Below are 15,190 nucleotides of genomic sequence, written 5' to 3' on the forward strand. Positions count from 1 at the left end.
GACAATGAAGGTATTATAAGACGAAGTTTAGCGAGATTTTGTTAAGATTTACGACTGTTTTTAAAATTATTGAATATTTTTGTCCTTTTCTGAGTTTAACGATCATTACTGGCCAACAGAACTTTTTAAGTCTTGCTGATGGGTTAAATGACAGAACTCCAGAGACAAAAAACCGCTGTGAACGTTTTCACCGCGAAATGGGGAAACTTTTCTCTTGAATTTTGTTTTTTTATGATTAATAGCCGCCCTCATCTTCTCAGCCGGCTATTATTGCGCTCGTATTTTTTTTTTACTTCGTCAAACTTTTTTTCGCTTTACCATTTTGCCGCTTTTTCGACATTTTGCGTGAAATCTTTTTGACTTCTCTAGGCTAGTTTCTCTCTTCTCTCATTCTGCTAAAAATGAATTTGAACATCAGTTGCTAAGCAAAGCATTTCAAAATGAACAGAGTCGGTATAAAAAATTGAAGTCAGAAATAGAAACGGGATAAACCCATAAAGCCCAATTTTAGATGCCCGCTATTTGAACGTCGTTCCTATAAGTCTTAGTTACCACCTCTAATGCTTATTGGTGTTGATAGTAGCCCCTGTAGCCTCTCTCTAAGAAACAGAAGTATGTTCAACTACGAAATGCCATCAAAATAAATCGGACTTAAAAAATATTTTTGTACAAAAATCTTTTTTTTTAATATATTCTATTCGTTCAATCCCAATCATGCTTATTGGAATCAACGGCGGGTATTTTCCGTTAATCTGCCGGGTATGTTTTAATTACAAACAAGGCTAGAAAACTAAAAGTTGCTAAGATTCGAATCCCGTAATGGAAAATATTCTTACCTCTCTCTCCCTCTCAGTTGATTTGGGTTTCTTTCCTTCTCTTTCTAGTTCACATTTTATCTCTCGCACACTCAATCTCTCTCTCTCTCTCTCTCCCCAACTCTTTTGTTGATGCCGCACTTCAGCTGCTGTTATGTAGCAGGATGTCATCATCTATTACCCTTACCTCACGCCACTTCAATTAAGCTGAAGCTAGCCTCACTAAACTGTGGCTAGCTACTGACAAAGCCAACCACTCACCGGTCGTTTGAGATCAATTCACCCGACGTTAGTCGGTTATGTTATAATAACCTAGACAATGTCTCTACCAAAAATCCCTTTCTCAATGTCCGACCATATTACATGCCTGACCAAATAGCATACTGATTTTAATCTATAGAAAAACAACACAAATTGCTTCTCAATTTCGAAAAGATAACAGATAAATAGGCAGATTAAATTTGATATCACAATATGACAAAAAAAGGACAAAAACTCATGATACAAACATAAGAATGATTTCATTCAACAGAATCTAAATCCAAAGCAATGTTTTCATCGTGATCTCTGTAATCATTTCTCTTTGATTGCACTTCGACTCCATTTGAATATTCAAGAGTCTGAGGTCTTCTCATTTCCGACTTTGGTTCAACTTCTGTGGAATTTGTGTCAGAGGATTCCTTTGATTCTGCTTGGTTTCCTTCCACCTGTGACTTTATATTATCTGGAACCATTTCGAGGTAGTTGGCAAACTGCAGCTCCAATTTGTCATAGAACTGTTGCAATCTGTCACAGACTTCAGAGCGCTGCTTCAATTGTGCCTTGAAAAATAATGTGATAAGTATTATGCTGTTAAATTACTCGATCAGCTTTCTCTGTTTACATGAGCTAAAGTCGGCCGAAAGTGTGCAGTGCCAGACGTCAAAATGCCAGAAGTTCCTATATACATAGCCAGAAGTTGACTTTCATGTACTATCGACATTTTGAAGCTTGCAAGTTGCGTGTTTCAATCAAGGTTACGTGACACTGCATAATTCACTTTGCAATTCTGGCGTAACATCTCAAAAGCCGACGTGGTTCTCGTTAAACGGCAGAAGTTCACCGTGACTTCAAGCAGAGTCCGAAAACCTATACTTATATGGCTCGACTTTCTTGAATATGAATATATATATATATATATATATATATATATATATATAAATCGGACTTAAAATATATATATATATATATATATATATATATATATATATATATATATATATATATATATATATAGCAATTTTATCTGCTCATTGACACCAAACATACTCACCCTGAGCATAACTCGGACAGTCTCTCGCGCCTGATGTGGTCTGAATTCGTTGACCAGGTGCATCATGTGAACAAACAAAGTGTTCAAACTGTCCAGCTTCTGTTCTCTGGCAAGGTCACAAGAGGGGTTTCGAATCAGGATGTCGATGAGGTCGAGGAAGTTTAGAAGTAGAGAATGGTTCATTTTCTTCAGTTGGTCCCTGTGATCGAATTCTTCAGGGTGGAGTCTGAAAAATAATATTAAACTGTGAACAAGGAGGCTCGTTAATGTGCGTACGCACATAGGGTTCCGACCCCGCTCATCCACATTCTTGATTTAATTGGCTACCAAATGACGAAGAGATAGAAAACTTTCAAAAACGTACATATCGTTCTATAAACAGCCAATGGAAAACAATAATGTCACCCTAGAGGGCCAACGAACGTTGTTCATAATATGACTACTAGAAAGGACAATAATAAATATCAAACAACAATCACTATTTACGACCAAAACTCGATTTCTATAATAAATAAAATCATAACAAAATCAAACTCGCATCAGATAAAATCTAAACGAAACAATTTAACCTATACATCATTAGAAAAAATATGGAACCTGTCCTCAATGCGACTGGTCAATAGGTCGACAAAAAAGGTGCGAAGTTCAAAAATACGTTTCGATTTTTCAAAAGAATTAATTACACTGAAATCCCAAAAATGTTCATTTATATCTCCATAGGAAGCAATTGAGACATGTCATTATCCCAGGTTTAATTGCGCCAATTTCAAAGCCAATTTCAAAGCCAACGGGACCCACGATTATTGTTATAAAATAAAAAGAAAAAAATACTAAAAATGTACAAAAACAAAAAATCTCGAATATTTTAAGAAATCTCGTAGTAACAGCAGAAACAAAGCCCAGAAACAAATGTTCGAAGCTATAAGCGTTATAGAGATTAAATTATAGTTCACTCGAAAGGGGTTGTGATCTGTGTTTACAGACACTGAGCTACAAATTGACCGAAAAATTAATTAAAAATGCCGAAGCTCAAAAACCCAATTATGTTTTTGAAAACAAATATTAAGAAACAACAGACTTCAAAGAGATTTCAACAAACAGCGATGAATTGAGTAGCAAAACCCCAGGAAGCCTATTGGGCCTGTTAATAATGAGACTAAGTCACGACCCCTCAAAATAACAACAAATAAATAAAGAAGCCAAAACTTCAAACAATTTTACGAGATCACAAAGTTCAAGGCACTTTAATTTTAAGATGTTACCTGCAAGAACTGTATATCGTCACTTTCACCTCATTTTAACATCAGAGAGTCTTCCTTCTAAAAGGATTACGTAGACATGACAGCAAAAAGAAAACCAAAAATTAAACAGTATAGAAATCTCTAAAATTTTTTAATGAAATTAATGGTCGAAGCAATCAATCACAACGTATAACCAAGAGCCAAACTTACAAAAATTTGCTTGAATCGATAAACCTAACTGAAAACTCTAATTAGTGAGATTGAGTCACATGGTTACGAAAATGGAAGCAAAAATGATACATTTGAAATTTTTTTTTTATTTCAATTTGAAAGTCATTAAAACAGACAGCTGTGAACTGAATTCTTTAACTAGGTTCAGTTATATCTCCTGAAGAAGCAATTGAGACCTATCGTTGATAGGTATATGGGGCAAAACAACAAAAAAGAAAGACAAACATAGGCAGAAACAAAAAAAACAATAAAATTTTGCGAGGTAACTGTGTCTCAGCCCAAAAAGCATAAACTATATAACAAAAACAATTTAATATTCAGATACGCGTTTTTCCATCGCTGTGCATTTCCCTACTATACTTTCTTTCAATTGCACTGGTCAATAATGCGACAAGGAAACAAACTGAACTCATAAATAATGCAGTTATGCTAAAAAAAACTGAAAAGGCGTAGTATCAAAACAAAGAGACCATTTGTTGAACATAAAACCGTTACGGACATTAACTTACAACCCACAGGAAATTGGTCTTTGCCTGTTGTTACTGAGCCTGCGCCCGAAGTTGAGAAAAATGAGATTCAAAAATCAAAGTTCCAAAATCAACTGATGTTTTCTTAAAACAAATATATTCAATGTCATAACAGACAATAGATAACAACTGAAAGAAGTGTCAAGGTTCATTTATACCTCCTGAAAAATAACTGGATCTTTGACAGGGGACAATAGGTTATTGGGCCTAAAGATTGGGAAAAAAAGATAACAAATGAAAGCAAAATTCAAGAAGTACATAAAAATATTTTTTACGAAAACAATTGGTCAGAGCCATAGAAAACACGCGCTTAACTTTGAAACCATAATATAATCTCGTTGGGTCATGGTTTTTTGTAAAATGTTTCTGCCATTAATTGAGCCCTGATTTGAAATTCTTGTAAAAAATATACATAAAAATCATTTACATAGCGGAAATATTTTGACGCCATTAAAATCTAAAAAATTTTTTATCGTAAGGATCCATGGCGAGATCAATATCAGCCCAGATGTTGCTGCCAGTCTAACAAAATACTCATTTGTTCAAGTGGTTGTAAAATAGATCAATTTTTAAACAAAAGCTTTCACTCATTAAATAAAAAATGCTTTTTTTGACAAACGAGTTCAAATTTGCAAAAAACTGGCAAAATTATGACTCCAGAAGACTCTCAAAGCCAGTGGGTGTACAACTAGCTTGATTGTCAGCTTAAAAAGAATACGGCAGCATTTTTAAGGAATCTGCTCCCAGCAAATTCAAAGCAAGTCTGCTGAAAAAGCAAATTTGGTCCCAAAAATGAATTTTGAAAAATTTAGCGTAAATTCAAGCCAACAAACTCAAACCGAACAACTCAGCAACCCTCCTCTTTCTTTAGAGATAAAATTAATAACACTCCAGTTAACAGTTTTAAGAAATTTAAGCAAAATGGACGAAAATTAGGTCAAAAATACCGAAAAAGTGAATAAAAACGGCTAAAATACGTCTAATATTCCCAAAATTTAAAACTCGATAACTCCCTATAAAAAGTGAAAATTGAAAAATCTTTTTAATTCCATATTCTACGCTTGACGTGATTTTTAATGATACCACTCACAACTCTGTACGATTCACAAAAGCGCAATCTCACAAAAGCGCAATCTCTCGTTTCGAACAGTTGACCTTGCTTTATTCATGTGTTCTTAAAGAAGAAAAATCACAAAACAGAATTTTAGCTTTCCTTTATCTTGTTCTTAATTCTTATAACTTTCATCTGATACTTTTAACAACCTTAATAGATCTTAATTATCAACATGATGAACCAAGAGGAGTTCAATTCGCATAATAAAAATGAACTGCACCAAATTGATGTAGATTTATTTTAAAAAATTGAAGAAAGACTCAATTATCAAAGAGTTTGTTATTTCGGCAAGTCAATTTTTGCTAGAAAAAAAGAAGTCAAATGACGATCCAAAGGAATCAAGTAAAATCACGAACCAATATAAACCCCCCCTCATTCAAGAGGTTCGTGTAAGACGTTTTGAGCCAAAAAGAGGTTCCCACAAAAATACAAAATCTTGTGGAAGCAGTCTGGTGAAAAATTTGGTGGCGGGATAGTACTATGCCAGAAGATATCTGCGTACATGATTATCGAGGCTCAACAACCTGTGAAAAAATTGAAGTTGTTAAACAATTGCCCAAAACAGTGATCAAAACAGTTCTCATTCAGGACGGGACGAATTCAATTCCGAAAGAAAAACAAAAAAACAGACGAGTTGTTTGAGAAGTATACAGATTTGGTTGATTTAATAAGAAACACGCAATCTCCTGAGAATATTGTACTAATGCAAGTGCCACCAATTCGTAATCTGCCAAAAAAAACGAACATATTAATGAGCGAATTAAACTTTTTAATGATAAAATAAATGCATGCATTAGCAGGTGATGAAAATAATAAAGTTGCAAATGTGTACGACCTCATGAAAATCAATACCCAAAATACCGCAATCGTTGGAGACAGAGTTACAATTATATGGGAGGTCAATACTAGTCGAGATAATTGTTCTGCTGAATATTCTTAGTTTCATGTCTTCTTTTATTTGTATAGTTTCAAAATGAAGCTTCAGTTCCACTTTATTTTGCTTCTTATTTTGTGTGTAACGACATAAAAGGAACTGGGTCTTCACTACTACACCAATAAATCCTGAGAGGATGTCATCGTGCATGTCTAATAATAATGCGTATCCAAAAAAGATCATTTTTACCTGCATCTTAAGGAATTTTCTTTACTCCTTGGTTGTCATTAGGTTTCTTTTGTTCTTGTCAGGTGACGTAGAATTAAACCCAGTGCCACCTCTCAATTACACCCAGTTTACCACCTTAATGAAAAAATACAACGATCAAGAGAAGTTTCTACATCAAAATTGTCAACGCGTGCTTGGACAAAGGTTGCTCCCTAAGAATTTTCTATCTGACCTAGGTGACAATTGTATTTCGGGCTTCTCACAAACGTGGTTGAAATCAGTTAACGATATTCCGTTTTGGTCGATACACTCAGAATACTTAGTGTCCTTCAGATGCGACCGACGTACTGATCTTCAAGAGAAAAATAAAGGCGGTGGTATTCTTTTGCTCGTTCCGAAAAAACTTCATCCAAAAGCACGAAATGATCTAGAGACAATGTCAGAAGACCATTTTAGAAGTGTTTGGGTAGAGTGTAAAATAAATAAAAAACCCACGTTGATAAATTTTGCTTAGTGTCCAAAAAACAACTAATAAATTTGTTTTTGGAAGAGCTAGCCCTGGGTTTAGATAGAGCAGCGACTAAAAATAAAAAAAATTTTCTACTAGGTGACTATAACATTAATTACTGCAATGAAAGAAATCTTCTAGAAACTCTGATCTTGCCGTACGGTTTACTGAATTCAAATACAACTTTAGCAACAAGAGAAACATCAAGAACGAAGTCGCTAATAGACTATGTTATATGCGAAAATTTTTTAAGTTCCCAGGTACTAGACTCGATTCTAAAAAGTGATCACTTAGCCACGCTTACTTTAATTGGTGAAACCGTTAGAAATAAAGAAGCTATCAAAAAAATGGTGTTTGATAAAAGAAACTACTCTAAAAATGCTTTTTTCCCTAGATGTTGGAAAGATAAATTGGAGATCATTTTATTTATCAGAAAATCCTGAAATCATGTATAAAAACTTTTGCGCGTCATTGGAAACGGTAATTAAAAAGCATGCTCCACAAAAGACCGTCTTCATACGCCATGACAAGCCTAAAATAATGCTACATCAACAATGGATATCAAAAAATACAGTAAAAAGTTGGCAAAGACATCAAATAATAACAACAAAAATGTTTTGAAGCAGGAAAATGGAAAACATCTGTTAGATGTGTTTCAAAACTCAAAAAGTGCAAGAGAAAGGTGGAATTTCATCAACGAAATCAGAAACTGTGAAAAAACACAGACAGAAATACCAAGACTCAAAAACAGTTTTGGAACGGTTTTGACCAATGGAAATGATATTGCCAATCTTCTCAACTATAAATTTTTTAGCGTTAGGTGAATATTTTGGTTAAAAAAGAACAGTATCAATTTCGTAATAATCCGGCACGCCACACTAACAAATTTATATTCAGGTATACGATAACCAAGGAGATATTTGGTATACTCAACAATTTAAATGTTGAAAAACCGTTGGGTCCATCACTCATTCCAGCTTGGGCTTTAAAAGATACAAGAGAACACATAGCTGAACCTCTCTGTTTTTGTTTAACCAATTCTAAACTGAACAACGCTTTCCTGACGACCTTAAGCGTGCCCACGTGTTGCCTCTTTTTAAGAAAGATGATCCTGAAGATCCGATTAATTATCGACCAATTTCGCTTACTGGAGCTCTAGCTAAAATTTTCGAAATCCCTCTTCGAGATCAAATATTAGCTTATTTAGAGAAGAATAAGCTGCTTGCAACAACACAGTTTGGATACAGAAAAAAATGTCAACTACAGATGCTCTTTTATATTGCACTGAAAAAATCAGATATGATCTCAATAAAAAAACATCGTCACAGGAGCTTTTTTAGATCTATCAAAAGCTTTTGATTCGATATCACATCCTACTCTTCTGCACAAAACTAAACTTTTAGGTTTTAGTGAACAAGCAAATAGAATTCTAAAATCTTATCTAGAAAACCGTGAGCAAAAAGTCAAATTCTCGAAGTATGAATCAAATTGGATAGCACTTAACCGTGGAGTACCACAAGGTACTGTGCTAGGCCCACTGCTTTTCAACATATATGTAAATGATATGAAAGATGATACTGGTGTGAATTCTAATATAATCCAGTACGCTGATGATACTTTTATCTTTTGCAGTGGAAAAACAATTTCCGAATCAAAGTTACATTTTGAAAAAAGTATTGCTAAACTCATTCTTTTTCAGGAAAAATGAGCTAAATGTAAATGAAAGCAAAACCGAATTCATTATTTTTTGAGCCCCTAAAAGGAACAAAATCGAAGAAATAGTTGTTAACGGATGTACACTTCTCGAGAAAAAAGTTGAAATACTTGAGAGTTCATATTGACTGTAATCTTTCTTTCGATGAAGAAATAAAAAATGTACTAAGAAAAATGGCTGTTGGCATAAAGGTCATTTACTCCATCAAAATTATATTTCCAGAAAAAACAAGATCTGCTTCACTGAACGCTCTTGTTTTAAGTCATCTGCATTACCCAATTGTTCTGTTCTCAGGTCTTAAAAAATCACTTCGAGTTACTCTAAATAAACAACTGAACTGGGGATTAAAGGCATGTTTCAATAGAACCAAATTTGACAGGATCACAAGATCAAACACAAAATCTTACCAGTAGAATACCTCATAAAGTATCGGGTTATTATATATTTTATTAAACTTCTAAAAGCAGATCTACCAGCTTTCGATGAACTCAAGTTAGCCACCCTAAGTGCTAAAATGAATGACCGTACAAACAAGCTGTCATTTGGAGCAAACCAAAAAACAAATATAATGCAAAACTGTTTTTCAAAAAAAACAATTGACCGGTATAACGATTTGCCTCTCACCTTGAGGCGGAATATCCCTAAAAAGCGGGCTCTCAAAACTACAATAGAAAATCATTTCTGGAATAAGTTTCTAAAAGACCCAACGGTTTCTGAATTGAATTCTAATCTCAAATCTTTCAAGTTCAATCTTAATTTGACTTAGTTTTAGGGCGTCATTTAGTCTTCTATGAAATGTTAATTGGAGGATTAGCATTTTTTAAAATTTTCTCTTTTCTCGAAAATGATAATTGTAGAATTAGCATTTTTTAAAAATTTTTCTCAATTATAATTCATCTCTCTTAATTTGTCGATATTTTAGCACATTGTAAATTTAATCCAATTTTAAACTTTCACAATAGGTGACGTTTGTTTCATTCATACTTCTTAACACAACATTGCCTTTAAACTATGTTCTGTATTTTATAGTTCATACTCAAAGGAATTAACAATGTTTTTCTTCTTTTTTATGATTATATCGATCGGCCAAAATTGTCCGAACAAAAAAACCCCATTTGAGTATATAGTTCCTCCTCCACTAAAGTGGGTCGGAACAATAAAGACACTCTTAATTGAGAGAAAAAAACTGTTTACATTGAACACCTTAGAAACTGACTTGAGTGATTGAATTAATAACTGATTAGTTTTTTAAACACATTTTTTTCATTTTCCATGCAGAAAAGTGACCGTTCTCGATTCTTTTTGATGTTGTGAATAACTGATTAATTGACTATCCTAATAAGTTGGATCAGCTTTGCACATAGATCCAAAATAGAGCGCATACTGCAAATAATCCAATGGTCATCACTGTTGATGATTTCATCCAAAAACTGCACAATAATATTAAAATACGAGCAAGACAATAAGTTCGGTTTACGCAGCTTGATAAGAGGTGGAAATTTTGATTTCCCGTTTTTCACTATTCTAGACCCAATTTCAGCTTAAAAAGACAGGAGAGCTACGTAGACGCCATTAATTAATTATATACTATCCACTGTCACTTTTTCTCTCATGCGGAGTTTTCAACACTTGCCTGCGACTATGCGAATTCCTCAAAAACCGATCGGTAGTGGATTACTCATGTGAGGCCATAATTCATATTTTATTGTTTTATCGGATAACTGAACTTTTAATCAAAGAAATCTGTGCCGTTTCATAGAACTTAATTCTTGTAATATTTTATTAGCCGATATTTGTCGTTAAATATAGTAGTTGACTTGTCACCCCAGAGTAGACTAACTACCCCTTTTAGGGGAGGGATTTTTTATTGTCAATTAAATTCCACCATTTTAAAACCTAATTAGCTATTGATTGTCTGACTCTTGTCGCATTATAGTGTCCCAACCTACCACAGTTCAAATTGCCCAACACCATCAAGTTCATCAGCGGCCCTGTGATAAGGTTACTTAGAGCCTTGAAAACTCAAAAGAGTTAAATGAACAGCCCCGAGGTCTAACAGCTTATCTCGTTTCTTAGTGCAGGAATATTCTAGAACAAAATATCTCCGCATGTTCGAATTAGCTAAGCATTAAAAAAATTGGCGCCAAACAAAACACACTCGCACAACTACATTGGTTGCTTCATACGTCGTTCGAGAGCAATTAATAAGTTACAATTGCTATTATCGCATGTGGAGATAGTAAAACCTATCAGGGTTTTCAGGAGGGATTATCAACATAACAATCAACAATAAAAAATGCCACCCACTTACCGTAAAACCATCATGCGTATAACCATCCACTAAATAAAAGTCTGAGTTGATTACTGCATTGCGTAGCAATGTCAATGAGCAAAAATATTCTCGATTTTAGCGAATATTTATCTTTTTAACTTTAACGATACCTTGGTATTCCTTGAGACTCCAAAGAGCTCACAATGGGCTCATCAGTGGACACGGAGTACTCTTGTCCATATATGGAGAAACTGGGCCATGGAGGTAGAGTGGGGGGTTTGGGGGCTTGCCCCGACTGAACAGCTGCGTCTGTGTAGTTGGATATGTAGCACATGGGAGGTGTAGGGAATGCACAGACTGTTGTGGGCTCGCTTCCCAACAGAGGATTAGAAGTCATTATGGGCAATTTCTAACTGCTCTTGATTGCACTGTTTACCGTATTCATACATTCATCTTCTTGAAAACGAAGATAAGGTGACAATTCAAGGTGTTATAGTTAAATATTGAAATTTTCACCCATATATAGCTGACGAAATCGGTTGGGGCCAAAAGAACAATTACTCCTAAATGGTTCTAGTTGCCTCTAATGAGACAACAGACAAACAACTAACGTTGAAAAACCAGCACATTTAATTGGTCAGAGAAACAAAAATTAACTTAAGTATTTTACTTTAACATGCACAGCTACAGAAAAACCAAACAAGCCAATTTTTTGTTCCAAAACTCCATTCCTTTTTTTGGGGGGGGGGGGGGGGGTGAGGGGTGGTAAATTATTAGTAGTTTAAGGTGGTCACCTAATGTGTTGCCTCGTTAATATTGGCCTACCGATATATTGCACAGAGAGGTTTAATTACTTTTTCTGTTTTAATGTTTTCTCATTCAATTAAGCACTATAAAGAAAGCAGTCAAATAACCAAAAGGCTTCTTAAAATCTTGGGAACATATGAGATGGAAATTCTGGAACTGTCGTCTTTTTTCCGAAAAATATGTACCAATTTAAGTGGAGTGACCGATCAGTTATCAGAAATTGCTTGAGAAAGTGGAGCAACTTACCAATAGAAATCCGGAAATGAAAAACACAAAATTGGCATAAGGAGAAAATAGCAAATTGAACAAATTACATCAACGAATCCAATAGATAAATAAGCACAAGGTTTTAGAACTTATTTTTACTTGTAGTAGAATGTCAAAACTATTCATATATTTGCACATTTTAGACTTTCGCGCATTTAATTTGAGTTTATAAAAATGCGTTTATACGTTTACAATGTTCATTCAACATCATGCAAATAATAACTTGAAATTGCTCCCAATAAATTTGCTGAAAAATGTTGATTGAGTAGTTCTTCAAAAGCAGGCTTAAAAAGCATAACGAAGAACCTAAAAAGATTGTTTTCTATGTTTTGTTCGAAAATCAAAAGCTCGCATAATATTGCAAATGGCTATGAATGCCAAATTAAGGACAGCTTCAAATTCTATAAAATAATATAGCATGTCACTTTCCGTTAATTTGTATAACGTAGCGAAAGTGTTAATTTAAATGGATCATATTAATAAACCATTTCCACTTTGGCAAAAAAGCTACTTCAAAGTGAAGCTTCAAATTCCAATAATTGAATAAAATCGAAGAATTGATTGAAAAACCAATCGCATAACTTTGCGGGAAATATAGATAACTTTTTTCAGAATTTATTTTTCTCGGTTACCTAGCCATCAAAAACAGTGAATACATTAAAATTAATTTGGTCAACATCTAAAATTCAATAAGTACCAAGAATTGTTGCTTGATTGGACTCCTAATGTCTTGAAGCCATGTTGGCTCCAAAATAAACCTTACAAAATTTTCCACTATTTTGGATTAAAAAATCACTTTTCTTGGCTGCAAGAGCTCAAAGAAGCGCGTATATTGAATATTGAAAAGAAAAGGTTTTTAATTGAACGCAGAAAAAGTTCTCTATAACTCTTTGATTTTGAAAAAAACATCAAAATTAATATTGAAATGTGACGAGAAATGCTTTCTTCTCATTCTGATTTGGTACAAATTGAAACCAAAAATTGCAATCAATGCATTCATAAAATCATTTTTGCCTTTAAGCGATGGATCAAATCTGGAGCGCAAAAAGGTAAGCAATTGTTCAGATGTTAAGTTCAAAATTTGTACTTCATAATTTTTGAACTGAATTGAATAGCAGTTTTATATCAGAACGCTTAATTTATTACTTGAAATATTTCAGAGATCAAGAAGAACAAAAACAAATCTAAAAATTAGCCACCAGATTGCCATAAAATAGCCCCAATAGCTTCGTAGATCTGCAGTCTCAACAAAAAAATAAAAGTATCAGACCAAAAAAGAAACTTCGTTTTATTAAAGGCTGAGATGTTATACTTTGATTATAAATCCGTTAAACCTATTGCTGCTTCTATTAGCTGCCCTCAAATACCCTTCAATCAAGGTGACACGCACTCGCTTGAACTTAGCTCTTTGAGTTAAAGTAGAGAAAAGTCAATTTCAGAGTGAGGAAGTCATTTTTGAGGGTGGGGTAAGTCACGCGTGACCAAAAACTTAATCACACGAATGAACAAAAACTCTCTTCGATAAGAGTGAAAAATGACGTTAAATTGTGCGATCGAATGAACAAAAAGCTGATTTGAAAGGATTGTCACGTCATGTGGTATTAACAAAATCTTGACAATGAAAAAAAAAAGATAGCAGGACAAGTCCTGACACAATTTCAAAAGAATTTTCACTGACTTAACAAAAAAATCGACGCGGAATGGACCATGAATGGATTGGGAAAAGCATTAAAAAAGACAGCGCCCAAAAGCACTTCAAATTCTTTGAATTGTAAAAACCACGAGAAGGCCAGTAATAGCCTCAGCTATCGCTTTGCGGCTATTAAAAGCAATTCTTTATAAGTTTTACAAATTTCAAAAGCAATTCGTCATCTCAATGAAGCAGTATGAACTTAAATTACACAACTCTTCCATTTCCTCTGATTTGTAATTGAAGACTTATCAGGTTTATTATTTGGACTAACAGAACAAATCAGTTTATGAAAAAAATAATTTCAACATTAATCAAGCATAGCCGGCAGATTGCCGGAATAGCTGCGAAAGAATAGACCTGCGTGCCATATAATAGAGATAGAAACAGATACAGATCTAAACTGAAAAATCGACGCCGCTCAAAAAACTAGGCTAAAAAACATTCAGCGATAAGTTAATAAAGCTTGTTTAATTAACCTTTACTGCTCATACGAGTTCCTTTGACCTTAAACAAATTCAAATAAAACTTAAGTTTTAAAGGGCAAAAGTCATGTTATTGAGTGAGGTAAGTCACGTATGATCAAAATCTAATCACGCAAATAACCTAAAAATTTTCGCTAAAGCGAGTGAGAAATGACGTCACGCGCGCAAATGCCGTTAGTGAGAGTAAGAAGTCATTCAGAAAATTTGACTTTTTCAGCTTTACTGTGTGAACAAATGTAAAACGAAAAAAGAGCGTCAGACGACGAAACAAAAAAACTTAGCAGGACAAGTCCTGACGTACAATTCAAAGAATATTCATTGACTGTACAGAAAACTAGACCTAGAAGGGACTATGAATGGATTGGGAAAACCATTTAGAAAACAAATCCGATCCAAAAAACCGAAAAAAACAATCAAAATCAAAGTGAAATTGCCGCATGTGAACAAAAAACCACTAGCGAGAAAGCGAATTTTTGTTCAACCACCGTTTTCTCACTCTAATTTAAATTTAGAGCGAAAAAATTTCACGCCGCAAAACCACTCGCTTTTTTACTCCACATCCTGCTTCGGCGTGACCAGAATCACTATTCCAATTTGATTTCAAAAATCATGAAAATGTGTGAACAGATCTTAAAAAAAAACATAGCCGGAAGAATTCCGGAAACGACTCGAAATGAAAATCCATTTAACCGCCATCCAAATACGCATCAAACAAAACGTGCCCTCACTAATTTATGATTATCTTGAAACAAAGTCATGAAACAAAAAAGTAAAAACAATAAAATCAAATCTGTTAAAATATGATAAAAAATCTGATCAAATTTTGTTATAAAATTAGATCCCTAAAAAAACTATCTCTGCCAAAATAACTTCATCAGACCAACTAGTACTTACAAAAACCACTTATGCGAATTTTGAAAAAATGCTTTAGGCTAAATTTATGAAAAAAAAGCTCTTAAAAACAACTTTTACTGAAAAACTGGAAAAAGTTACTAATTTTTTTAATATTTCAAAAAACATATAAATCTAAAAATTTCCTTCAGCCAATAGGGTATCCAGATGCTCGCAAAACAATAGGCAAGTCATAATAGGCAAAGAAACTTAG

General features: G+C 34.0%; 1 protein-coding gene across 1 annotated transcript; it reads right to left on the reverse strand.

Moving 5' to 3' along the window:
• Nucleotides 1–1,258: 1,258 nt before the first annotated feature.
• Nucleotides 1,259–11,325, reverse strand: LOC142344230 (mediator of RNA polymerase II transcription subunit 7-B-like). The gene is made up of 3 exons (XM_075395783.1): nucleotides 11,007–11,325; nucleotides 2,128–2,353; nucleotides 1,259–1,636 (listed from the first exon to the last, which is right to left on the reverse strand). The coding sequence occupies exons 1-3, from the start codon at nucleotides 11,231–11,233 to the stop codon at nucleotides 1,337–1,339; spliced, it is 753 nt and encodes a 250-aa protein (XP_075251898.1). The 5' UTR covers nucleotides 11,234–11,325; the 3' UTR covers nucleotides 1,259–1,336.
• Nucleotides 11,326–15,190: the final 3,865 nt, after the last annotated feature.

This window comes from Convolutriloba macropyga, chromosome 8, assembly GCF_964194025.1.
Source record: "Convolutriloba macropyga chromosome 8, txConMacr16.3, whole genome shotgun sequence".
In the NCBI taxonomy this organism is placed as follows: domain Eukaryota; kingdom Metazoa; phylum Xenacoelomorpha; order Acoela; family Convolutidae; genus Convolutriloba; species Convolutriloba macropyga.

Excerpts from the sequence above, each read along its gene's own strand:
- LOC142344230 (XM_075395783.1), bottom strand. The coding sequence starts at position 11,233 with ATGACTTCTAATCCTCTGTTGGGAAGCGAGCCCACAACAGTCTGTGCA. Across the intron at positions 2,354-11,006 it reads GAGTCTCAAGGAATACCAAG|ACTCCACCCTGAAGAATTCG; the intron begins GTATCGTTAAAG and ends ATTATTTTTCAG. Across the intron at positions 1,637-2,127 it reads CTGTCCGAGTTATGCTCAGG|GCACAATTGAAGCAGCGCTC; the intron begins GTGAGTATGTTT and ends TTATTTTTCAAG.